Source organism: Scyliorhinus torazame, chromosome 11 (assembly GCF_047496885.1).
Source record: "Scyliorhinus torazame isolate Kashiwa2021f chromosome 11, sScyTor2.1, whole genome shotgun sequence".
NCBI classification, from domain to species: Eukaryota; Metazoa; Chordata; class Chondrichthyes; order Carcharhiniformes; family Scyliorhinidae; genus Scyliorhinus; species Scyliorhinus torazame.
Window position 1 is genome coordinate 43,672,840 of NC_092717.1, and position 25,694 is coordinate 43,698,533.

The window sequence follows — 25,694 nt, forward strand, 5'->3', positions numbered from 1 at the left end:
CCACCAACCCTATCCTAAACCCCTTGAGCTTAGATCATCGCTGATCTGCCCGGCATTATTCTGTAGCGTTTGAAGCACCCGGACACAACAAAATCCAGCAATCTCAATTTTAAAATTTGCACGTGGCCAGCCTCAACAGCATTTTGGGGGAGAGTTGCAGATTTCCACTATCCATTGTGTGAAAAAATGACATCAAAAATATTATGACCCCCCCTCCCCCCCTTTATTTTGGATTCCCTCACTATTGACAGCCAAAATTCACAAACAATCAGCACTAGCTCAATTTCATGTTACCAAATAATGAAACAATTGTCAGGCCAAAAGCGAGCAATCCCACCTGGCCTGGACAGTGTCTGCTGCAGCTAAATGTACTGAAATAACTGTACCAAGGGAAGGTTTTTCCATAACTGTGATGTGTAACAAAATCGCAACCTATCTAGAAAGAATGGCCTGGATTTTAACCTGGTGACACCTCCTGTTTGGGGCTGCTGTTTCCGGAAAATCTTACAGAATTTATCTGCAGGGGTCTTCAAGTGCGGTTTCTGACTGACAGGTTAGAGTCCATTCAAGCAGGAAGCCTGCCTCACAGGGCTGAAGCCTTTGAGAGCAGATAGGGAAGTGAGGAAGATGAGGAGGGTGTGTTGGTTTAGATTGGAGCAGTGCTAGGAGGCTGGATTGCACGATTGGCTCAAGATTGCAGTGAGGGTGGCCCCATGGTGAGCACAATTTGTGGATGTGGTCCAGGGAACCTGGTTGGGTGTCACGGGAGGGGTTTCCAATGGAGATCGGTGATTCTGATAGTGATCAGCAGCATAGGAGCTAGCAGATGGCAAAGGTGTTTTACCGGTTAGCTGGTTGGTCCTGGAGGAAACACTCATGCTCCTCTTAGCCCACATGCATTGCTGTAAAGGCACTTATAGATTCAGCCCTTTTTGTCTCCTATTACCTGATGGGTTTCCTCAGGCCGGGGAAACTGGCTACTTGTGGTCAAAAATAGAATCACTATTAACGTCTCATTATAATATTTAATTGACCAACCTACTTGCCATGAACAGTTTTGTTGTCCGCCCTCATCTCATCTCTATTAAAACTGGTCAAGGCTAGTTGGGTTTCTGTTTCAGAAATCTTGCATTTTAACCTTTGATACAACTGAGTTAAATTGCAGCTCAATGAGTTTACAATGTCATTGCACAAAGCCCACAGAGGGAGTATTTCCTCAGTGTCAAGATTGAATCTTATTATATTTGAGTCCATTCTGTACTTAATCTATTAATTCAGTTAACTACTGATGTAGTTAGAAACAGTTACAAAGTGAAGCAGAATGAGCCTAAAGGTCAGAAGGCCACGGTGTTACTAACATTAAAAGCAAGGAGCTGTTTCAGTTGAGACGTGATCATTCTCTTGCTCACAAATTATGCCAATGCATAATTTTTCACAAAATAAACTCTGGTGAATTATATTTCTTTCTACAGATTATATGAAAGGTCAAGTACATAGAAGATTCCCTCTTTTTAGACACCATTACCTGATAAATACTAATACAGTCCATACAACGTACCACAAATGAGATAACATAAAATCTTCCCATTCTTGTGTCTGCAGAGGCTGGAGGGAAAAAGCTACGAAGTACCATCCAACGCAGTACAGAAACTGGATTGGCGGTTGAAATGAGGAATCGGATGACTCGGCAACCTAGTCGGGAATCTGCCGATGGGAGCATGAACAGCTACAGTTCAGAGGGAAAGTAAGTTCAGTATGAAGGGGAACTACATGTTGCAACACTCCCAACAACAGCACACCATGCAGGGACAGGGGTACAGGAAGGTTGTGAACAATGTTGGGAGGGGTCAGTGTCAGGAGAAGAGGTATGTGTCAGTGTGTGGGGGTTGTCGTGTTATTCACCCAGGGGTAACACGGACTGCAACTCGATGCAGTTAAATGATCAAGCATACACCAAACATAGGCGTTGGCTCAATAAGATTTATTGAACTTCAGTAGCGAAGCACACAGCTGCCTGTGGGTTGACTCTCTACTACTCTAAGTAAACTAACATTAACTATCTGGACCAGGCTAGCTCTGATCCACGTGTAGAAGGTGTTGAATGATTTGTACACCCTGACTGTCACCACAGTTGTCACCAGTGGAAAGAGGCAGAGTTCTGATGCCTCGTGTGTTTTATAGTTGGAAGCCCCCCTCTGGTGTTCTGTCCGGTGAGTGGTCATTTTATGTTCTGTATGTTGATTGGCTCACCTGGGTGTCTGTCACTGCCTGTTTTTACCTCATGATGTGCATGGGTGCATATTATGACGTTCTCCCTTTTAAAAAAAATTTGTCGGCTGCTTAGAGCATATGCGACATATTTACAATAGTAACTATATACAGCAATTGGTGAGTGAATGAACATGTACATGTAAGGTGTCTAGCGTGCAGAAACATAACAGTATATATCCAAAGGAACTATTTATAAGTCCAGTCATTGGGGCTGTCGTCGGATTCCTGAGAGGAGGAGGCGGGGATGATGGTGTCTTGACAAGTTGGCATGCAGCCAGATTGGTGGCCTCGTGGAGCGAGGTGTCCGGATAAGGCAGAGCGATATCTGGGCATGTGAGATCCGGTGGAGGGCAAGCAAGTTTGCGTAGTGCCCTTCTGTTGCGCCGGACAATAGATCCATCAGCCAAGCGAACCACAAGCGATCTGGGAGCAGCCTGTCGAACAACAACAGCTGGAGTTGACCAGCCTCCACCAGGCAACTTGACGCGAACAGCGCCCTTTGGAGAGAGCACGGGCAGATCAGTAGCATGAGCATCATATGTCAGCTTTTGCCACGTTCTGATCTGCTGCATCTTTTGCAGCACTGGAAGGTGATCCAGGTCAGGTACATGAATGAACGGAACAGTCGTCCTCTGGATCAGTGACGGGATCAGGTTCCAAATCCAGCAGTCCTTGCTGCAGACTTCGAACGCATCTGCGTTGGAACTGGGATCGCTGGTCGCCTATCGGAGGTGCAGACCTGCACAAAGCCGCATAATGGCCAAGCTGCTTGTAGTTGAGACATCGCCTGCCTCTTGCAGGGCATTGCCGCTTTAAATGGGTGGTGCTGCAGTTGGGGCACGTCATCACGTCGACGTCGTGACGCTCAGTGCATCGTCGCACATGCTCAGTGTGGTCAGCCGCCTCTCGCACCTGCGCAGTGTAGTTTTCGGCCGCTTCGTTCTCCCAACTGTGGTGCGTATGCGTGGAGCCCCTGGAAAAGCGTGCGGAATGGCCGCCTTCATCGATGCTCAGGCACCGCATTCGGGCGATGGCCTGTACACTCTCAGCCTCGAGGGAAGCAAGTTGGTCCTGTTCTGCCGACTTAAGGCGGGAATAGCGACTTTTTGCCTGTTCGTGGACTTTGCACGTCTCGATGGCCACTGGCAGGGTCATATTTTTTCTTTTTAGGAGCTGCTCCAGGGCGTCGGAGTGGACGCCAAACACGATCTGATCCCTGACGAGGGAGTCAGCGGTGTCACCGTAGTTGCAGGATTGCGCGAGAATGCGAAGATGTATGAGAAAAGACTGGAAAGGCTCATCCTTACCCTGAAGGCGCTGGTGGAAGACATAACGCTCAAAGCTTTTGTTTGTCTCAACCTCATCGTGACTGTCGAATTTGGCGAGGATGGTCTGGAACTTGGTCTTGTCCTCACCATCGGCAAAAGTGAGCGAATTGAAGATTTGGATGGCCTGGTCCCCCGCAGTCGACAGTAGCAGCGCGATTTCTCGGGCATCGGAAGCACTTTCTTGGCCCGAGGCCTCAAGGTATAGACTGAACTTCTGCTTGAAGACCCGCCAGTTGGCGCCAAGGTTCCTGGAGATCCGGAGCTGTGTAGGTGCTTGGATCTTTTCCATGCCGCTGGAAGGCAGTTGCTGGTCGTCAGTAAATTTTCGAAGGTAAATTACTTAGAAGCAGTAGCCACCACTGGTATCATGTCGTGTTATTCACCCAGGGGTAACATGGACTGCAACACGATGCAGTTAAATGACCAAGTATACACCAAACATAGGTGTTGGTTCAATAAGATTTATTGAACTTCAGTAACGAAGCACACAGCTGCCTGTGGGTTGACTCTCTACTACTCTAAGTAAACTAACATTAACTATCTCGACCAGGCTAGCTCTGATCCACGTGTAGAAGGTGCTAACTGATATATACACCCTGACTGTCACAACAGTTGTCACCAGTGGAAAGAGGCAGAGTGCTGATGCCTCGTGTGTTTTATGGTTGGAAGCCCCACTCTGGTGTTCTGTCTGGTGATTGGTTGTGTTCTGTTCTGTATGTTGATTGGCTCACCTGGGTGTCTGTCACTGCCTGCTTTTACCTCATGATGTGCATGGGTGCATATTATGGCAGGGGTGAGTAGTTTCAAAAGGGGGCGATCAATGTCAAGGGTACTGGGGTGCTTTGACACTTGTTCTGATTTAAGAAGCCACACTTCTAGCAAGGTTTATGCCTGCTCGGAACAGCATTAATATATCAGGATCAAAAATCTAGGTATGTACGGAACAAACAGCCCAAGTTTACATGCTGACAGGCCCCGGGGGATCAACAATGGGGCCTCCCATGGAGCCATTTCTGGCAAAACAGAACTTCAAAGTTCCATTGTAAATCAGCTCCCCAGAACATCCAATACCATTGTGACCCTCATTGACAGTAAAGGTCTCAGCGTTCACCTCCATTGGGATTGGAAGATTTGGGCAATTCTTATCAATTGAGGCCTGTGAGTTAACCAGCAGTGTGAGTGAATGTAAGGTAGCTGTAAGTTTGTTCCATATCTATTATATTATCACTTTTGGGACAAGTTACACAAATGTTGAATTCTTCAGTAGATCCAATTTCACCTTTTTAAAAGATCACAATCATCTGCAAGTAAGTAAGTAACCATTGACTCAATTATAATGAAACTGCACTTTCAAAATTTATAGTAGACTTTACGTTAAGTCTGGGCATTGTTATTAATTGACCATCAATGTGTTCATAATTAATTCCTACCTTTGCTATCCTATTTAACCCATGCATTAACATATTCCTCTTTTAAAATAGCGGCAAGAGTAATTTAATACGGTACAGACTTATTAAGTGTTCATACAGTAATTTCCAGGATACAATGTCAGCCGGATATGCACACTGAATATGATGGGACTGTAAACCTGGCCAACATGTTAAAGGTCCTCTTCCAATTTTCTCCTAATTTTTCCAATCCCCCTCCTCCTTTCCAGTTGCTAACACATACTGATGTGACCTTTCTTCGTGAGTTAGCCTTGACAATGAGAGTTATTCACTCTCTTGAGAGGCATAATGCAGGCCTGGTTCATCCTTACCACCATGGGGTGGCAAAAGATACTTCCCCAAAAGGTGAATTAGAAAATTAGTAAGGCAGTGATTTCTGGGTTGCTGCTATGAGGCCCTTAGCAACCAGTTTAGAGTGGCGGTGGCGAAATTGTACCCTCTTGGACACAGATTACTTATGACTCTGACAGATCCAGCAATGGCCACAAAGCAAATTCCCTTAAAAAGAGGGAATCTTAACCTGTTCAAAAAATAATAATTGTCAACTGTTCATTGGAATGCTTATGTAGGTCTAGCCTTTGTTAGAAAAAACAAGTTCTCTGTGTTTTAAAGTTAAGACAGTTTTTAAATTTTTGTTTACTTGCACATCATTGAACTAGCCAGGGAATCTCGTGGCATTAATGAATGCAAACCAGCAAATATGATGTGTTATTAGGCCTCACCAATATATCCATCTAATTGTCTAAATATAAAGATCAAGAGATATAAATTCCAATGTTACCAATTAATATTTAGCATGAGCTCAGTTTCTCATGTCTTAAATATTACTAAGTGCTACACACAGTTTTCACTTTTCTTGCACTTGTTTTCCTCATAGCCTGATCTTTCCTGGTGTTCGATTGGCATCAGACAGCCAATTCAGTGATTTCCTGGATGGCCTTGGCCCAGCCCAGATGGTTGGACGTCAGACATTAGCTACACCACCCATGGGTAAGTAGCACTCATATTTCACATTGAACTGAAAAATCCATCAAAGATAATAACTCACCTGCCAGTAATTCCAATTATATATTGGGAAACAAATTAGAAGCATTGTGACATTGTAAATATTCACAATAATGCAGTGTATCTGATCCACAATGTCATAGGATAGGATCCCTACATTGCAGAAGGAGGCCACTTGGCCCATCGAGTCCGCACTGACCCTCCGAAAGAGCACCCTAACCAATCCCCCTTCCTATCCTTGTAATCACACCGAGGGACAATTTAGCATATACAATCCACCTGACTTGCACATCTTTGGATTGTGGAAGGAAACCGGAGCACCTGGAGGAAACCCAAGCAGACATAGGGAGAACGTGCAAATTCCACACAGTCACCCGAGGTCGGAATCGAACCTGGGTCCCTGGCGCTGTGAGTCAGCAGTGTTAACCACTGTGCCGCGGTGCCTTATCATTGTGGCAATTTATAATCTGCCTACCCCATCTCAGCTCATTATCTTTGTTCACTAAGCTATGGAGTACTGTGACTGCATTCAGGCAAGAACAGATCCATTGCTCATTTGCAAATCAGGCTCCTGAGTGTACAGTATGTTACACCGGCTAGTGGTGTGAGCCATTGCTGAGAATTGCTATCACTTATTTCCTTGCAATATGAACGTTTTCTTCAAAACTTGATCAGGATCAAATCGAAAGATATGTAGGTCAGGTTAAGGGGTTAGTGGGATAGGGCAGGGAAGTGGGCTTGGGTGAAGTTCTCTTTCAGAAGGTTGATGCAGACACAATGGGCTGAATGGCTGGCTGCCTTCTGCCCTGTAAGAATTGTATGATTCTATGATCAGATGGATTTTCCTCTTTGTAAAGAGGAGACATGTTAAAGGATCAAAAGACAGAGTCAGAAATTGATTTCCGCGTCGAAAAGTCATGGGTCAAAGCCTCACTTGAGAACTTGAGCTTTTAATCTTGACTGCCACTTCAATGAGGGAGTACTAAATTGGTGGAAGTGCTGTCTTTGGATTAGAAAATAAATTGAAACCCTAACTGGTATTCAGGTGAGCATAAAAGAGCTATATGAAGAAGAGCAGGAATCTTCATGCCGATGTCAATATATATCTCTCGGCCCACATCACCAAAACTCCGTTGGGGGGATTATGTTCTCATGCCCGAGATGAATTGCCTTTGATTTGCGCTTGCGCTAAGAGTGGAAATCCAGAAGTGATTCCTATCCCTTGCCATGCAAATGTATGCATGGCAGGGATTGCGACGGATTCCCTCATGAATACCGCTATCGGGCTGCCATTATAGGCGGGCGCCCGACATCGTGGTCCAGCAGCTGGGCCCCCTCACTTCCCCAATGCAATCTTCCCCCCCACCACCACTACCACGGGATTTTCTGGATCACCCCCCCCCCCCCCCCCCACACGCACACACACACACTTCCACAGTACAATGATAACTTGACCCCTCACAACCCCCGAGACCCCATAAGAGAAGCCCCCACCAGAGACCCCCATAAGAGACCCCCAAAGAGAGTCCCGACCAGAGACCCCGCATATGAGAGACCTCCATCAGAGCCCTCCCGATAAGAGAGGCTCCCACACGAACCCACCCCCATGAGAGAGACACCTGCCAGACCACCACCCCACCCATAAGAGAGAACCTTGCCTGAAAGCCTCTCATTACAAAGGCCCCTGCCTGGAACCTAGAGAGCAATCCAGAGAGAGTTAAAAAAAAATCACTGCTTTAAAACTCACATGTGCGCAACACCTGCTGGCTCAGGCAGAGAAAGCAGCACCTGTAAATTCCTAGAAAAACCCCCCCACATCAGATGGGTTTTAATCCCCTCAGATCTTTGATCTTCAAGGCTTTCATTCACATCACTGTGAAATTAATTTTACTAGCTTGATCACAGCCAGCTGTCTGGATTGTTCAATTTCATTTCCCTTCACGCTTGATGGATCTCAAGTACCCTGCTGTGAAACTAACTGCAATATTTATAAACATCTAGCTATTATTGACAGATCTTGGACCAAATCAAAGGCAGTTAAGTGCTGTCACTTCTTTTTCTCTGCAGAAAGCACTGCAAGATTAGTATTGTGTGGGGGAGAGGCACCACCAATGGACTTTGTGGGCAACTCCCTGGTACTGTTGGTACCAGCCTGGCACCCTGGCAGTGCCATCTGGGCATCAGCCTAGCACTTCCAAGGTGCTCAGGTGGCACTAGCAGGGGCATTTCCAGGGTGCCAGGCTGATACTGTCAAGATGCAAGTTGCCATTTTTTTACTGATGGGGATCGGGCATGGGGGCGTGCCATGTGCACGTGAGGTGGGGTGCAGGAGGGCATGAGGGCTCTCTTATAGGTGAGTGGGATTTCAGGGGTCGCATCAGAAGCTCGAGAGATCGGGACACCATTTAAAAATGATATCCCACTCTCTCCCTGCACTGAGGAGTTTCGGCGAGTGGGGCTCCTCAGTGAAGGAAATGGGACTAAGTATGACCTCCACTACACATTATCCATTAAGGCCCCGTATCTAACCGGAGTCGCGTTAAATAGCTGCGAGCGCCGGGAAACACGCGGCTAAACGCGCTCACTATGGGGCTCTGTTCCCATTTGGTTAGATCGGGCCCATTGTCTTCAACACAATTTGGTACCTTCAGACAGGACCCTCATCCTGACAGAATGAATGATACAACCCAGAAAGCTACTGAGTGCTGAGGCAGGCTGATTAACAGACCTGCCTCAGTGCTCTGGGACTTCGTCACAATTGTGCGGTTGAATATTAGGCCCTCTAGCCCTCACACTCCCTCCATTCACTTCCCATGCCTCATTCATGCCAACTCATACCAGCCCATTCCTTCGACCACCTGCTATGGACCCCTCATACCCGCCATGCTAGTCTCTGCCCCTTTACTCACCCCATGGCTTGTCGTACCTTTCATGCCAAACAATACTCCTTTTCCCACCTCACAGCCCCTCATACATTCCATACTAACCTATACCCACCCACTCATTCCCATGGTCCCTTATAGCTTCTGTGCCAATTTAGTGCCAATTCGTGCCAACACTCCCCCCCCCCCCCACCCCCTCACCCACCAACCTTTTCCCTTGCACCCTCCATGCCATCTCAACCAGTATCCAGCATGGGTAGACCTCAGGGGCCATGCTGAGAGGACACAAAATAAAGTGCCAACCATGTATGAAAGACTTCACTTTATAAAACAACGCTCACATTGATATAGGCCTATCAATACATTTAACTACCCTCAAGTACTTAATCCCATGCAAAAACAAACCCCACATCAAAGATGGTTAATCCATTAATAATCTCTTGGAGCTGTCAACCAAACTGTGAACATATGCTCCCCCACTGTGATAATGGTAGGTTGTGGAAGTGGTCAAGCAGTAATAACATTATGTTTTTATACAATCAAGGGATGTGGGCTTTTCTGGGGATGTGGGCTTTGCTGGGTAGGCCAGCATTCATTGCTTATCCCTAATTGTCCTTGGAAGAGTGGTGGTGAATGGCCTTCTTGAACCCGCTGCAGTCTTTGTCAGCCTGTGTTGCACACTTGCTTATAATGTGCGTTGTTCTGGAAGTGAGGCAGCTTTGGTGCTTCTCCCTAAAGACCGAGTTCATCTCCCTGAAGCCGATCTCAGTGATGGAGTGTGGGAGTCAGTGAATTGAATTATATGAGGCTTTGCTTTAGTTAAAAGTTACTTAAACTAATGATGGTTTTGTGGAAGCAGTGGTATTTCTCATGGTGGTTGCAGTGGATATATCACACAAGTAGTTTTCTTTAAACATTGTATCCTTAAATCATACTTTCATTCATTTGAAAAGTATGTTATTAATCTCATATTAAAACAAAACGTCAAATATTTTATTGGTGAGACGAAAACACTCAGTGGAAGTAAATGAAATAAGGTTTGCAAATAGTGAGCAGATTCTTCGACAGGAGCGCAGTATTTCAATGCTGTCTTGTGTTGGATTCCCAGTAAGTGCATCAGTATATATTTCCAAAAAGCATACTTATCTCCCTTTACCATTTGGAAGAATTCCAATTGACAATGTTTGAAATGAATATGAGTTGAAGAATCACAGGTTCCGAGTGATGCAAACCCTCCAGAAATTACCAGCATCCTGTTAGTGTTTTCTGGACAGGCCACATTCATGTGCGCCCTAGGATCCAGAGAAAAATGACATTTTTTCGTGAGAGTATAACCAGTGTCACGTGACTGAATGCTATTTGATCAAATATCACATGATCATATCTTCAGAAATGCATCAAACAATGGTTGACAACCCCACCTCACGCTGGGAAGAACTAATAGGCTTGTTCCTGTTTGCCTGGGGCCCTGGACTGGCCGACAATAAACCTGCCCCTTTCATATTTGACTGATCTACTACCCATTGGTCTTGAACATCAAGAAATGGCATGAGGCAGAGAGTGAGAGAGAGAGAGATGAGGAGCTCATGTAAAAACAAAGCTGGGTGAATGGTTAGAGACATGTGTTTCTTTTCCAATTTATACAGTAATGCAATATTTTTAGAATGCATGGATCACACAAGAGGCTTGTTCTGTGGAATTGATAGGCATGTCGTATCTTCACTTGGCAGCATCTGTAGAGAGAGAAAAATAGAAATGTTTCAGGTCAATAATCTTTCAGCAGAAATGCTGAGTATTCCCAGCAGCTTCTGATTTTAATTCAGTTTCCCCGCATGCACAATAGTTTGCTTCCATGTCTTCATTTACAGACAGCATTTTAAAGCTGAAGCATAGATGGAGAGAGATAGAAGTTTGTGTTCTAACACATAATAATTCAGACTGAAATCTAACCCATGCTTACTTTTCAAATAAACTAATCATGTAACGCCAAAAGACTTAATGGATCAAATTGAGACACAAAGCATGAATTTTCAGCCTAATTTAAACCTCGAGCATTACCTCCGACTTTAAACAAAGACGTGCAGTATCATTAACAAACCCACAAATGAGTTTGTCTGAAATTACTTTGTCTTCTACTTTAAGTAAGGGATTAACTGCAGCCAGAGGAACTTTGTTTCAACATATTCTTCTGTGTTTTTACTACCATTACACATTACAAGTGTAACATTTTTGTACTTTTTGTACCTGCTTCACTTGCATCTTTTGCTATCCCAATACAAGAGAACAAACAGCATTGCCCGCTGGATCCTAGAGCGCACATGAACAAGGTCTGGTCAGAAAACACTAGCAGGGTGCTGATAATTTGCGGAGGGTTTGCATCACTAGGATCTTGTGATTCTTCAACTCATATTCATTTCAAACATTGTTAATCGTAATTCTTCCAAATAGTAAAGGGAGAGAAGTGTGTTTTTTGGAAATATATCCTAATGTATTTCACAGAATCTCTGCAGTGCAGAAGGAGGCCATTCAGCCCATCATGTTTGCAACAACCCTCCAAAAAAGCACCCTATTTAGGCCCACTCTCCTGTCACCCCGTGCATTGACCATGGCCAACCCACCTACGCTACACATCTTTGGACACTAAAAGGCAATTTAGCATGGCCAATCCACCTAACCTGCACATCTTTGGACCTTGGAGTAAACCAGAGCACCAGGAGGAAACTCACGCAGACGCGGGGAGAACGTACGAACTTCACACAGACAGTCACCCAAGGCCAGAATCGAACCCAGGCCTCTGGCACTGTGAGGCAGAAGTGCTATCCATTGCTGGCAACCCAAAACAAGACAGCACTAAAATACTGTACCCCTGCCTTAGCGTCAAAAATTTTGGTTAATATACATAATGATGTAACAAGAAAGAAACTACCATATACTTGTGATCCATTGATTAGACATATTGCAAACCAACTGTCCAACATAGAACATACAGTGCAGAAGGAGGCCATTCGGCCCATCGCGTCTGCACCGACCCACTTAAGCCCTCACTTCCACCCTATCCCCGTAACCCAATAACCCATCCTAACCTGTTTGGTCACTAAGGGCAATTTATCATGGCCAATCCACCTAACCTTCACGTCTTTGGACTGTGTGAGGAAACTGGAGCACCCGGAGGAAACCCACGCAGACACGGGGAGAACGTGCAGACATCGCACAGTGACCCAGCGGGAATCGAACCTGGGACCCTGGCGCTGTGAAGCCACAGTGCTATCCACTTGTGCTACCGTGCTGCTCAAATTTCAGAAGATACCTTAAATTGATTGTGAAACAGCAGATATTTTCCCATGGACTTTTAAAAATAATCTGGTTGACATATTTGTGCGTAGGTTTTCTTTTTTTAAATTTAAAGTGCCCAATTCTTTTTTTTTACAATTAAGGGGCAATTTAGCATGGCAAATCCACCTACCCTGCACAGTTTTGGGTTGTGGGGGTGATTGTGCGTAAGTTCTCTGCTACGTCAACAAACTTTTCTTGTTTCTAATTAGCTCGTGACTCAGAGAAATTTATGCTTCTTTGTCAGTGTGCAGTGTGGTGGTGTGATTCTTGATAGCTGCAATGATAGAACAGGAAAGGAAGGAAGCCTCACCATATATGGTAATGCAGATGGAATGGAACGGACTGAGTTGATCTGTTTTGGAAGGAAGAGGTTACTTATTTTGTATTTTTCCCCATGTTCCCTTTTCTGAGTTACCTTTGTGCCATTCACAATTTTTTGACTGAGGATGACAAGCGACCTGCCTCTAAATGTGTCCAAGTGTTGTTTGTTAACTGGTTACCATGTATGTGAGAATTGTCAGGGCTGATTTGCCATTTGACATTTTTGCTTGCCCAACAAAGCAGCCATTATCCGGCATTCAATACCTTTCTGTGGCAGCACAACTGAAGTGGGAGGATTGTGGCTTTTTTCCGATATATCCCCATGCTTCAAAGGCCACACTTAGCTAGGGAGCGTGCTTTTGAATGTTTAGCACAAGAAAAAGAACCATAATCAATGAAGAGGAGTGAAGAAAAAGAAAACAAAGGGCAAACACTTCACTGACTGCTTTTTCATTTGCTTTAATAGCATACAAAGTGCATTGATAATCTTGTTGTTTGAACAGCGAGAATTGTCTGGCACATACATGATGGGCTGAATGGCCTGGTTATGTGATGTACATTCTATGATCATTGACCTGAACGTGATGGTCGCTTCAAATGGTGCATGTTAAACTCCAGGCTAATTTTGGAGCAGAGTCTTAATTGCAAGCTCAGATAAAGCATTGAAAATAAGACGGTTTAAGAAAGTAACCGTGCCTTGCGATCTTATGGTTTGTGTGCTGAGGCAATGTATCTGATTTTTTTCCTTCAGGTGACATCCAAATCGGCATGATGGACAAGAAAGGACAATTAGAAGTAGAGGTCATCCGAGCCCGTGGCCTAGTAGGAAAACCTGGCTCCAAAGCTTTACCTGGTAACAAAGCCTTTCCTAAAACAAATTTTATGCGCAAGACATGAGGCAATAACGAATGAATTCAGATTTTGACAGGACTTTACAAAAGAGAGTTTCTAGGTTCACAGCCATAAATTTCCACATTGTTAGTTTACCATCCTCAGTTATACTGCGGTGGTGGGTTAAAAGCCAGCTGTCTGGGTACCTGATCAGTTTTCATACCTCTCCTGGCGATATGTGTGTACACCCCAGGGGGTAGTTTTCCAGCTGATTCAGTCTGCTGGGGAAGATCCATCCCCTCCTTGGAATTTTGTTTTTTAAGCAATTTGGAAGATATCCACCTCATATTTTTTTCAAAGTCTCAGACTTTCACAGTGGAAATTGTTAGGTAGCAAATTTTCCCATTTCTGCCTCAAGAGATTGTCTTGTGCAGCCAGTACAGAAAGAATGGGCAAGGTGGATCATAAACCCAGGCAGAAACACACTCAATTTTCTAGTCATATGGATTTATGAAAATAAAATAGGGCAGTTTCCAAAACTTCCCTGTGTTTGTCCTGAGATTATTATAATCCCAGGTTTGAGAACAGTAGAATCCGCAGCTCACCTGTTTGTCAGTGGAGAGAACAACATTTCCAGCAGCTTTGAAGGTATGATCACCATTAGTGAACAGAACCCTACAGGTACCGAGCTGAGGGAGCGACTGTTTTCAGTCACTTTTCAGAACAGTCAGGCTTGTTGACTCTTGGATTTCTTTGGTCTTTCTCATTTCTAAAGTTAGAAAATCAATGGGATTAATTATTAGCTTCTTCCCCCCCAGTGGAAACTGGGCAAAGGGGTAGTTAAAATAGTGCAGGAGGCTTCCACATTGTCACCACTCCAGTCTGGCTGACTAGAATGCTAGTCAGCAAGCAGCAAACACATCTGCCTAGAGCTGCCAGGCTCCATTTTAAGTATCCAGGTCATTCACGGGGCGCTTCTATTGATGGGGACAGCTTGCCCCTGAAAATAATAAAATGCCCGGTCAGCAGCATCCCCCAGTAGTTCCCTCTTCCCAAAACGCCAAAGTACAAAAATAAGTCCTTCATTAAAACACTCGTGGTGCAGTCTAATTAGGAGCGTAGGTCAGCAGTCATTCTTCTGTCAGGGAAATAAACATCACTGCAGGAGATCAGAAACTGGGATTTGTACATGGCTGAACTTTTGATGCCACATCCACAACGGCGCATGATGTGTGATTCATTCATATACAAATCCCACTGGACTGACAGACACGTCCAAGTTGTTCAGACAGCACTATTCACATGTCAAAAACAATTATATCTCTTTCAGGAAAACTGCAGCAGTGTCATTGTATTTGTCTTTTTAGTTCTTAGCACATTGCTTCCAATTTATTTATTTTATTCAATCTGTATATACGTGACTGTAAATTATATTTACATAGCACCGTTAACGAAACATCCCAAGGTGCTTGACAGGATTATTTAAAACAAAAAATGACACTGAAAATAATACTAAAACTGTGATAATCTATTGGCTTAAAGAGAGCCTTGCCCCAGTGCTTAGTCCTTGCTGATCCATATTAGACCAGGATGTCTCAGGGTTGATCTGTATAGAATTAGAATGATCTTATCTCTGCTGAAGTATACATTACTGCCTGGGTTCTCCTGCTGGTCCACCAAAACCGCAGCAGAAAATCTGCAAACAATCAGCATTATCCCCATAGAAATTCACCTCTTTCCCCCAACCGCAATCTCCATACAATAACTCTCCATGGAAAATGTATCGGTATCTGTAGATACACCAGGCGAGGAAAGAATTAGAATGCTCCCGTCACAATCGAATAGTCTGTTAAACTCCACGGTCAAGACTAAACTACTGTTATCGAAGGCAGAGCAGAGGATACCTAGCAGCAAATAGAACAATATCCCAACAAAGGTTAGGATGTACAGTGTGGCAGGAAATTTTTGAAACATAAGATTTTCTGTACATTATTCATAACTTTATAACAAAATATGAATCCAAAACATTGATGCATGTTATTTTAATAAATGAGAACAGAGTTCACAGTGTTTTATTTATCCAGCAATCTACGCTGGAATGGTTCCAGTATCCAAGTGCACATTGTATGAAAGTTGATAATTAACTTCTAAAGATATACATGACAGGGGTACAGTGTGGTGTACAGACAAATATTAACATATTCTAAAAAAATTAAAGCTAAAATGTGTCAAGGTACACTATGTTGTCTGAGATATCTCATGCCCTACTGTGTTGTAATATGCCGCAGCTTATCTGTTACCTCATCAAAACAGGAATATAGGACCTAGGTACAGGAAGAGGCCATTCGGCTATTTGAGCCTGCTGCAGGATTCAAGAAGATCGTGGTTGATCTGATTGTGGTCTCCAGCTCCATGTGCTCCCATATCCCTTGACTTCCTTGTCCATCAATAACGTATCTAACTCAACCTTGAATAAACTCAATGGCCCAGCCTCCGCCGCTTTCACTCTGAGAGAAGAAATTCTCCTCACCTCCATCTTAAATCTTTAAACTGTGTCCCCAAGTTCTAGTCTCCCCACCAAGAGGAAACGCAATCCCTGCTTCCACCGTATTAAATCCCCTCAGGATCTTATATGTTTAAATAGGATCACTTCTCCAATGGGTATGAGCCCAACTTGTTCAACCTTTCTTCATAGGATCAGCCCTTCATCCCAGGAATGAGTTGAGTAAACCTTCTCTAAACTGTATCTAACACAATTATATCCTTTTTCAAATAAAGATACCACACTGTACACAGTGCTGCAGATGTGGTCTCACAAAGGCCTCATGCAGATGCAGTAAAACGTCTCTACTTTTATATTCCATTCCCTTTGCAATAAATGCCAATATTCCATTTGCCTTCTTAGTCAGTTGCTGCAGCTGCTTATTAACTTTTTGTGAGTCATGTACCAAGATGTCTCTGTGCCAATGGGTTCTGCAGTCTCTCTTCATTTAAATAGTTTACAGTTTTTCTATTCTACCTGCCGAAGTGGACAAAGTTCATATTTTCCCATATTATGCTCCCTCTGTGAAATATTTGCCCACTCACTTACCAATCTATTTCACTTTGTAGACACTTTATCGATTGACAAATTATTTTTCTACCTTTTAGTTTTCTACCTATCTTGGGCCGGGATTCTCCATTTGGGAGGCTATGGGCTGGATTCTCCGATTTTGAGGCAAAGTGCCGACGCTGGCGTGGGAACTGTGGCATTTTACGACGCCAAAATCGGCACCAAACCCTCACCGATCCTAGGACCCGTGAGCAGCCACGCTGGGTAACACACCCGGCTCCCACGACAAAAGCGGCTGGAGAATGGCCGGCTCCGTGGCCGTTCATGCGCACGGTGACGACCTGCAGCGGTCGTGCCATAAAACATGGTGCCGACTGTGTGTGGACCCAACCTGCCACTCCCTGGCCACCCTCCACCTGTCCCCCCCAGCACCAGAGGAAGCCCCCCCCCCCAGCCAGCAGCACGGCTCCTGGCCAACTGTGACGGCGATGGACACAGTCCTCAGCCGCCACGCCGGGTTCCCAACCGCTGAAACCATATGTCCCCCGCGCGGTCGGGAACCAGGCCCATCGGGATTGGAGCATCGGGGGAGGGGCTTCCGGTGACGTGCCAACACTGTTCCAACGGCGTGTGACGCGCAACGCGATGATGCCATTTCTGAGAGGCCGGCAAATAGAAAACCGGCCACAAACCGGTGCCGCCCCAGATTTGGCCATCGGAAGGGATTCTGTCTGATCGCTGATTACGATATCGGCATCGGGCAACGGAGAATCCCGCCCACGGCCAGAGGTAAATAAAGTGGGAATCAGAAAGCAATTCAGTGTCGCTCGCCATGCAAATTTTTGCATGGCAAGGAATATATATTTTTTAAAATAGATTTAGAGTACCCAATTCATGTTTTCCAATTAAGGGGCAATTTAGCGTGGCCAATCCACCTACCATGTACATCTTTGGGTTGTGGGGGCAAAACCCAAGCAAACACGAGGAGAATGTGCAAACTCCACACGGACAGTGACACAGAGACATATTGAACCTGGGACCTCGACGCCGTGAGGCAGCAGTGCAAACCACTGCGCCACCGTGCTGCCCTTTTTGCAAGGGATATGAGGTATTCCTGAGGGAATCCCGCTATCAGGCTGGCATTTTCAGCAGGCGGCCCAATAGCAAGGTCCCATGGCTGGTTCCACACTCCGCACCCGCACATCGCAAAGCAGCTTCTCCCACATCAGGGACTCCTTAACTAAAGGAACCCCCTCCTAGTTGCCAGGCTGGCAGTGCCAAAGTGGCCGAGTGTCAACAGGAATGCTGAGGTACCACCCTGCCCAGAGCCCAACCACCCAGGGGTTTCAAATGGCCTGGGTTCCCCCCCCCCCTCCATCCCCACAGGTGCCATTAATTTCCCTGTGCCAATTTGTGGAAAATATTGCTGAACTGCGTCATGGTGAGGTCTCCCAGGTGCGGCCAGATCTCCCACATAGTTTTCGGACACCGGAAAAATACGGCATAAACATAGCGAGATTCAGATCAAGACGTCTCATGAGATTCTGTTAAATCATGCGAGACATTTTGACCATCACAAATCATACGAGAGGCCTTTCATGTATCTCAATGGCCTCATCCCAACACCAAGTCGGCGCGAGAGGCCATTAAATCATGCCCCGTTGTTTCCCTTTAGTTTACCACATCTGCTGTCACATGATCCCTCCCAGTACCATTTAGTTCACCTCTTTACCACCCTAATTATAATAACACTGTCTATCTGTAATATTGAGCGCAATGTCACTTAGTTCACGTATCACCAGTTATTAAAACTGCAATTTTCTTATTTCCTCCAGCACCATACGTGAAAGTTTATCTATTGGAAAATGGCATCTGCATCGCCAAAAAGAAAACAAAAGTGGCACGAAAAACACTGGATCCTTTGTACCAGCAACAGTTGCCATTTGAAGATAGCCCCCAAGGAAAGGTTCTTCAGGTAACCATTTATCCAATTACTTCATTTTGGTTTTAAGCATGTTAATCTAAACTTTCAACCGATGAATTGAAATGAGGCCCCATTAGTGTTGTGGCCACTGTCTTCAAACTGAGGGAGTGGGGACATTTTCACCAAGGGTATCTGAGGTTTCCACCAGTGGGTTCCATATTTGGAAAACAGCCTGAACATTCAAAGGCCTAACTTTTCAGGATGGCGAAAAGTCCCGCCATCCTGTGAGTTGATACCTGACCCTCCCACTGACTCTGACAGGCCTGCTGCTATTTCGCACTCAATTGGGCCTTGATTGTCAGCAGCCGGAATTTCCGTCCACTCTTGGTATGCAGTGCCAACTTGGAGAGCAATCGGCCAATCATATTGGGCAGCTCTCCAGCCCTTCCAGGCACTGCACTGCAGTGGCCAGAAGAGGTACTGTCATGTTGTGCCTCAGCCTAAATCCTGCGTATGCACTTGAGGTAAGTCCCAGGGGTGGGAGGGTAGGGGATGCCCTGGAGTGTCAGGAGCAGGGGCAATCATCATGTTGGGAAGGATGCCTTGCCTGGGGCTGGGGGGGGAGGGGGCGTGGTTACACCCCAATTCTGGAGGAGCATTGAGGCCCTCCTCTCACACTTCCCGCCCGAGACAGAGATTTGTTCCTTTTTTGGTTTCTCAGCCTGCTCTGACCCACTCCCACCAGCCTAGAAATTGAGGCTGGGTGGGAAAAGACCCCCAAATGGCCTTTATGTGGTTACTTAAGGGCTTTAATGGGGCAAGGGTGGGTTTGCTGCCTGAGGCCCTGTTTGCTCCACTGTGAAATTGCATTGGGTCGGGTGGGATCCCGGAGAGAATCCTGTCCATGCAATTTTACACCCCCCCCACACACACACACACACACACACACACACATATACATCCATGTAGGGGGGCCCTAAGATTCTTGCCAAAGATTTTTAATTCAGCAAATTGCCTCCCTTCCTCAAAGAGGTGGATGCTCGGTTGCGGGTGGTGGTGGTGATACACCTCAGCACGTGCTATGCATTGAGATGCTCACCAGCTGACAACCTAACATTGAACAGGATCACCGCTGTAACCTGCCAGGTTTGCAATCTAATGATTCCCGAGGCCATGATAACTTTCCGTAGGCTGGAATTCTCTGGCCGCACGCCGGCGATGGGATTCTTTGGTCCCGTCGGCAGCGCAGCCCCGCCTGCCGTTCTCCAGGCAGCATGGGGTGGCTTCAATGGGAATTCCCATTGACGGCGGCAGGAACAGAATTCTGCCGCCGGCGCACGGCATGCCACCTCCCGCCACCGAGAAACACACTGCGGGGGACTGGAGAATCCTGCCCTTTGTATTCAATGTATCTGTTTTATAATGTGGCCTGTATTACAAAGAAAGCTGTAGCTTTGGGAAGCAATACAACTACGTGTGTAATGTTTATGTACAGGTCCAATAAGCAGGAGGCAGTTTATTGGTTAACAATAGCTGCATGTGGGACAATTGATTTGAAGCTTTACCTTCAGTTCGGTATCCTAGTAACAGAAGATAAAAATGATTTAAATTGTTTTGTGCTTCAGTTGCCTGTGCCTTAAATATACCCAGAAGCAAAAGGAAGAAAGCCTTTATTACTTATTTTAAGCCCTTATCTTTAGTTCAGTTTTTTCTTGAATGTGTTGAATTTTACTCCTCTCCCTCCCCATTACGCCATGTACTGTTTCCAGCACAGAGTGAGGGGGTCTTGCCATGAGTTCATTCCTTTGTTAATAAATTTAGAGTACCCAATTCATTTTTTCCAATTAAGGGGCAATTTAGCGTGGCCAATCCACCTACCCTGCACATCTTTGGGTTGTGGGGGTGAAACCCACGCAAACACAGGAAGAATGTACAAACTCCACATGGACAGTGACCCAGAGCCGGGATCGAACCTGGGACCTTGGCGCGTGAGGAAGCAGTGCTAACCACTGCGTCACCGCGCTGTCCTCCTATCAGTTCTTATCCATTCTCCTTCTCACTCCTCCTGAGGATAAATGTCTTATTGCGTTTTGCTATCACCCATATTGGCCCGAGTGTATTTTCTGACCCATGTCCTTCTGCTGTTAGTCTGGCACCTTGCCCAAAGTATTGATCCAGTAAACTGCCCCTCCTTAAGAACATTTTAACATGGTTTTCCGACTGCGTGGTCCAAATTGACAGCTCTCTGCTATGCTGAAGAAACCTCATTCCGTTTGTGTGACAAAAAATAAATAAGCAATGAAATTGAAACAAGATAATGGCCTGTGGAAATACTTTTGTTAGACAGAGGCATGCTATCTTTTAAATCCCAGTCCACCAGGTGGTGGTTTGTGGAACACTTTTGCGCTCGTTTCCCACTGGGAATGCTAAAAGAGAAGATTTTTTGCACTTACATTCTCTAGTCAGCAGCCCCGACCTCAGCTCTGCCAGGCTTCCACCTCACTTCCAGTTAGGTTTAAGTCACAGTCCCAATAATGTCATTAGGCAGTTATTCTGTTCTGTTAACTAGGCCCTTTCTTGCATTTGCAGGAATTTCATCAATGGCGTGATTTCTGCATGTTAAAACAGGAAGGGGCAGGAATGGGGTCAGGTATCTCGATCCTGATATTTTCAACTCACTGGTCCAAAGTCTCCCAGTTTTAAACCAAAAAGAGGTTCTTATTCTTCATTGTTATCCCCACAGTGAAATGTAGGCAGGTGTAGACATCAGGGAGGCGATGGTGTAGTGGTATTGTTACTGGCATAGTGACGCAGAGACCCAGGAGAATTCTCTGGGGGCATGGGTTCAGATCTGACCACATCAGATGGTGAAATTAAAAGTCTGATGATGACCTTGAAACCATTGCCGACTGTCCGGACCTGGGTTCGAATCTTGCCACGGCGAATGGTGAAAATTGTATTCAATCTAAAGTCTAATAATGACCATTGTCATAAAAACCCATCTGATTCAAAGGCGGAAATCTGTTGTCCTCACCTGGCCTGGCCCAATTGCGACTCTTAACTGTCCGCTGAAATGGCCGAATAGGCCTCTCAATTAGGAATGGGCAATAAATGCTGGCCCAGCCAGCGATGCCCACATCCCATGAATGAATTTTTTAAAAGCTGCAGGCACGATTGGATTTCGCCATGATAAACTTTGTGGTTGAATAGTGATTTGACACACGCTAATGTGCCTTGCCAATGAACAATGGACAAGGTACCAGATTTCAAGTTTCAGAGTGAAGGCGAAAAGTGATGGTTTGGAAGTGGGAGGCAATGAGGGAAGGGTAACAGAAAACAAACAACTTTCCTGTAGTGTTGAAATACAAAGGTTACTAACACAATTATTTTTATTTGTCCCCCCAACAGATAATCGTATGGGGCGATTACGGGCGAATGGACCACAAATCTTTCATGGGAGTTGCACAGATCCTATTAGAGGAGCTTGATCTGTCCAACATGGTGTTTGGCTGGTACAAACTCTTTCCCACATCCTCACTGGTTGATCCAACCTTGGCCCCACTGACGAGAAGAGCTTCCCAGTCATCACTCGAGAGTTCGTCTGGACCTTCTTATGCTCGTTCATAGCAATTGTGAAAGTGTTGCTGTAGCAACCAGTTTCAGCTCGCAGATCGTAAGCCCTGGTTACACTGCATGCTTGATGTTGTGTCCTCTGAGCCTGTTCCTAGGGATTGAAACCAGTCCAGTGCTCTCAGAGGAGATTGCACACACTGTGCCCCAAGAAAGGTCCGTGGCGAAGGAATGCAGTTTTGCAGAACTTGTCTGGTTGCTGGAATTAAATGACAATTTTTCTTTTGTCCAATCAGAAGCCATGAATATAAAAACAAATAAATAAGAACATATCAATTCACACAGCAGAAGCCCTTATTTTTCAATGAACCATTTTTTTTGTTGTTGTTCTTTAGCCCTATTGAGTCGCCTGCTGCTCCGACCCCACCAACTTGGTTCCTATAGCAACAGGCACTGATATCATGAAGGCCAGCTGGTTGTTAGCTCTGTGAGACTCATCACGAGAAGAGTCGAAAATAGTGTCCAGTAATGACTACACATCACCAGACGGGGCACAGCGGAAGGGAATCAGCTGAGCAAAACTGTACAGGACAAGAGATTTAATTTTTTTTTTTTAAATGCAAAACATAAAATGGTACTATTGTTCAAAACCGACTTGGAAACTCCAGAAAGGCACCACAGCGATTCACAAAGGGGAGAGGGCTATGTGATCTGATATCATTGTTTCTCTGCTGATATACTGTATGAAATTTTAAAAAAGAAATTTTTTTGCATGGACACAAATTTAGCTGAACTTAAATGGAAAGTAAAACGTTTAAAATTATTTTCTTGAGGCTGAAACTTGCAAAAAAAAACAGCCATTTTCAACAATTTATATTATTTTTAAAAAATGTTTCACCAATGCATGGTTTTATGGGGGAGTGAATGCAACAGTGTGATACGATGACACCGTGTTTCCCATATTCAGAGTAAATCATTCATGAGTCTGTCTTTTGCAGACAAAGATTATTAAGGAAGGACTGGGCTGAATAGAAATAATTTCAATGTGGTGTTAAGAAAAAAAAGTCATTTTGTGGACAAAATCATAATTAAAATAATGGTGCAGGCCTTCAAAGTCCGACATTATTCACAGATTACATATGCTGCTCTGTCCCTTTTACTGGGTAGTTTATTTATGCTCTGAGTACGACCTCTGTGTCTCTAGCCACTCAAGCCCCTCACCCGGGTTAACGGTTGCAGAGTGTTACTGCATTTTGGTTCTTTGGGTAAAGTATACCATTTTAACAACAACAACAAAAAGAGAAATGTTATGATTTGCAAGCATGTTGAAAGGATTTTTGCAACATGGCTTGGGCACACATGCAGCATGCATTTGACAAAAAAAAAATGAAATTTTTGCAGCATCCTCTTATTGTACAGAGCATGATGACATAGAACTTATTTACATTTTCTCATCTTAAATTGAATTCTACAGCAAATAAAGGAATTGCGTGGCCATTGTTCAAAAGAAATCTTCAGTCACGAAATAATTTCTAGCAGCATTCAACTTGTACATACTGTAGGAATAAGACTTTTTTTTCTCTGAAATTATGTAGCGTCGATACTGACAGAGGGAAAATCAAGTCATACAGTATTCTATTCGAGAATTACTTTAAAACGGTAAAATACGTCTTCTCAAGCACCCAGGTGTAGAAGTCATCCAGTCAGATGATTAGTTTTGCATGCCTGAATTCCCAGAATCCTCGAGACATGGATTACTAAAGGTCAAGCTGTTTTGCTGTAAAGTTCAATTTTCACACATATACTTGTGCAGTTTAATGAGGACTTTTAACACGGACTGATGTTCACTCACTATGTTAAGCTGAAAATTGGCCATCAGAAATCACCTGTTTTGCACCTGTCGTTTTTGGGTTCAGAATTGGACTCTACAGTCTATTAGTTTATCACCATACTGTGACACCCTCCCCCTCTCCCACTCCCAAATTGAAACAGGCTAGTTTTTTTCAAAGTGCTCTGTAGGACATGAGATCTGTGTGGATGGAGGTGGCGAAGATGCAGAGTTGCTGCGGTCTTATGTTAATGGCGCCAGGGCTGATTGAGCACATGAAGGATCGTCAATGAGTACGCTTGAATACCATATTAAAGGAACATTTTAAAAATGCCTTTTTTTATTTTTTATTTGTGGTGCAATTCTGTTTAAGCCAAGAGCGATTCTTGGATCTTTTGTCTCTGACTAAAGTATTGTAGATGAGGGCTTGAATGTTGAGCCATCTAAAAAAAGAGATTCCTACAGTGTCACCAAAACAGCACTAATCCCCAGGGATTAGAGTTAGCAGTGGCCAGCAGCCACTGACACTAGTTTTCCACATTGCTGTGAGCAACTGCAAGTCTGGACCTACAACGATTATAAAAAAGATTTATTTACCCTTTTTTTTAAAAAAAAAGCAAATACAAATTTTATTTCTTACATGCGGTCCCATTAAGGTGGCAGCAACTCAATTTATCTGCATTCGATTATTTTGTGCATATTATTCCTGTTTAAAATGATCTTTCAGAAATTTTACCGAGAAGGATGTTAAAGTATGAAAGATTTGTACATACTTATCATTATGCAGTATTTATTTGAAACTTAATAAATTTTTTTTAAAAACAATATTTTTCACATTACGTCTGCAACTCTGTTTATGATTTAGTCATATCAATGGCACTATTCCAGTAAAACGCAGATGTCTTATACATAGATTTTAAGTAAAGGGGACACTGCTGCTAGATTACTGGACAACTGGCCTGTAGATGACAACAAATAATGTAAAACAAACTCATTTCTGGTGATGGTATTTAACATGGCTACATTATTAATAAAACATTTTCTTTACAGAGATGCAAATCATGTCTTTTTTCCACCTGTTCCAAATATTTTTAATATCTGGTATTTTATGTGCAATGTGTTTTGAACAGACATTTGGCAGTGGGTGTGACGTTGCTTGTGTGTTTTTCTTTTCACAGACGAGTCCAGGTAACATTGCACCAAATACTTGAGCCAATTGCCTGTTTAAAATTGCAATCATTACAAAAGTCGGAATTTACATTTTCATTTCTACGTCTTGATTTATATATTTCGATAATTTTTAAAATGAGGGGCGGAATTTACTGGCTGTTCACTCCGGCGGGATATTCCGGTCCCACCGACGGCGCACAGGTTTCCTGACAATGAGGAGTGCAGTCAACGGGAAATCCCTCTGCCGCAGTAAATCCCGCCCAACATATTTTGTCACAACTGGGGTATTTGGCTGTTTTGCTACTGGGAGCTAAATTAACCTATTGTTCTCACCAAAACTGGTGCTAGCGTATGTATTATGCTTGTGCCCAACCTATCTTTGCAAACCACCTATTACCTATATACAGTTAATGTCCTCCAATTGGGCACCGCAGGGGCTGGAATGAAATATCAGAGATGGGAATAATGGGCAGAATTTTCCATTTTGGTGAGTAAGTGCTGTGGCGGGCATGTTTTGAGGTGCGTTTCCCTCTGGTCGGTGTGGTGGGAACTCGTGCCCGATTTCACACTTGAAAGCTCATTGATTATGCATAGGCGAGTAGCTCTCTGAATAACATTGCGGGGTGAGAACTGATTCGTCAACCCCACCGTTATCTAATGCGATTGAAGGTCCAGGCAACATATTCAAACGCCACACATTCACTCTCTCAGCCCATATGTGAGGAGGAAAT

General features: G+C 44.4%; 1 protein-coding gene across 33 annotated transcripts in view; it reads left to right on the forward strand.

Moving 5' to 3' along the window:
- Nucleotides 1–24,846, forward strand: part of rims2a (regulating synaptic membrane exocytosis 2a) — a 1,580,193-nt gene extending 1,555,347 nt beyond the window's left edge. For all 33 annotated transcript variants that reach the window (XM_072467178.1, XM_072467182.1, XM_072467181.1 and 30 more), the window contains 5 exons: nucleotides 1,603–1,744; nucleotides 5,925–6,037; nucleotides 13,340–13,441; nucleotides 18,307–18,446; nucleotides 21,804–24,846. In XM_072467178.1, coding sequence (XP_072323279.1) covers nucleotides 1,603–1,744; nucleotides 5,925–6,037; nucleotides 13,340–13,441; nucleotides 18,307–18,446; nucleotides 21,804–22,022 — 716 coding nt within the window. In that variant the 3' untranslated portion in view covers nucleotides 22,023–24,846. The remainder of the gene's footprint in view (nucleotides 1–1,602; nucleotides 1,745–5,924; nucleotides 6,038–13,339; nucleotides 13,442–18,306; nucleotides 18,447–21,803) is intronic.
- The last annotated feature ends 848 nt before the right edge of the window (nucleotides 24,847–25,694 follow it).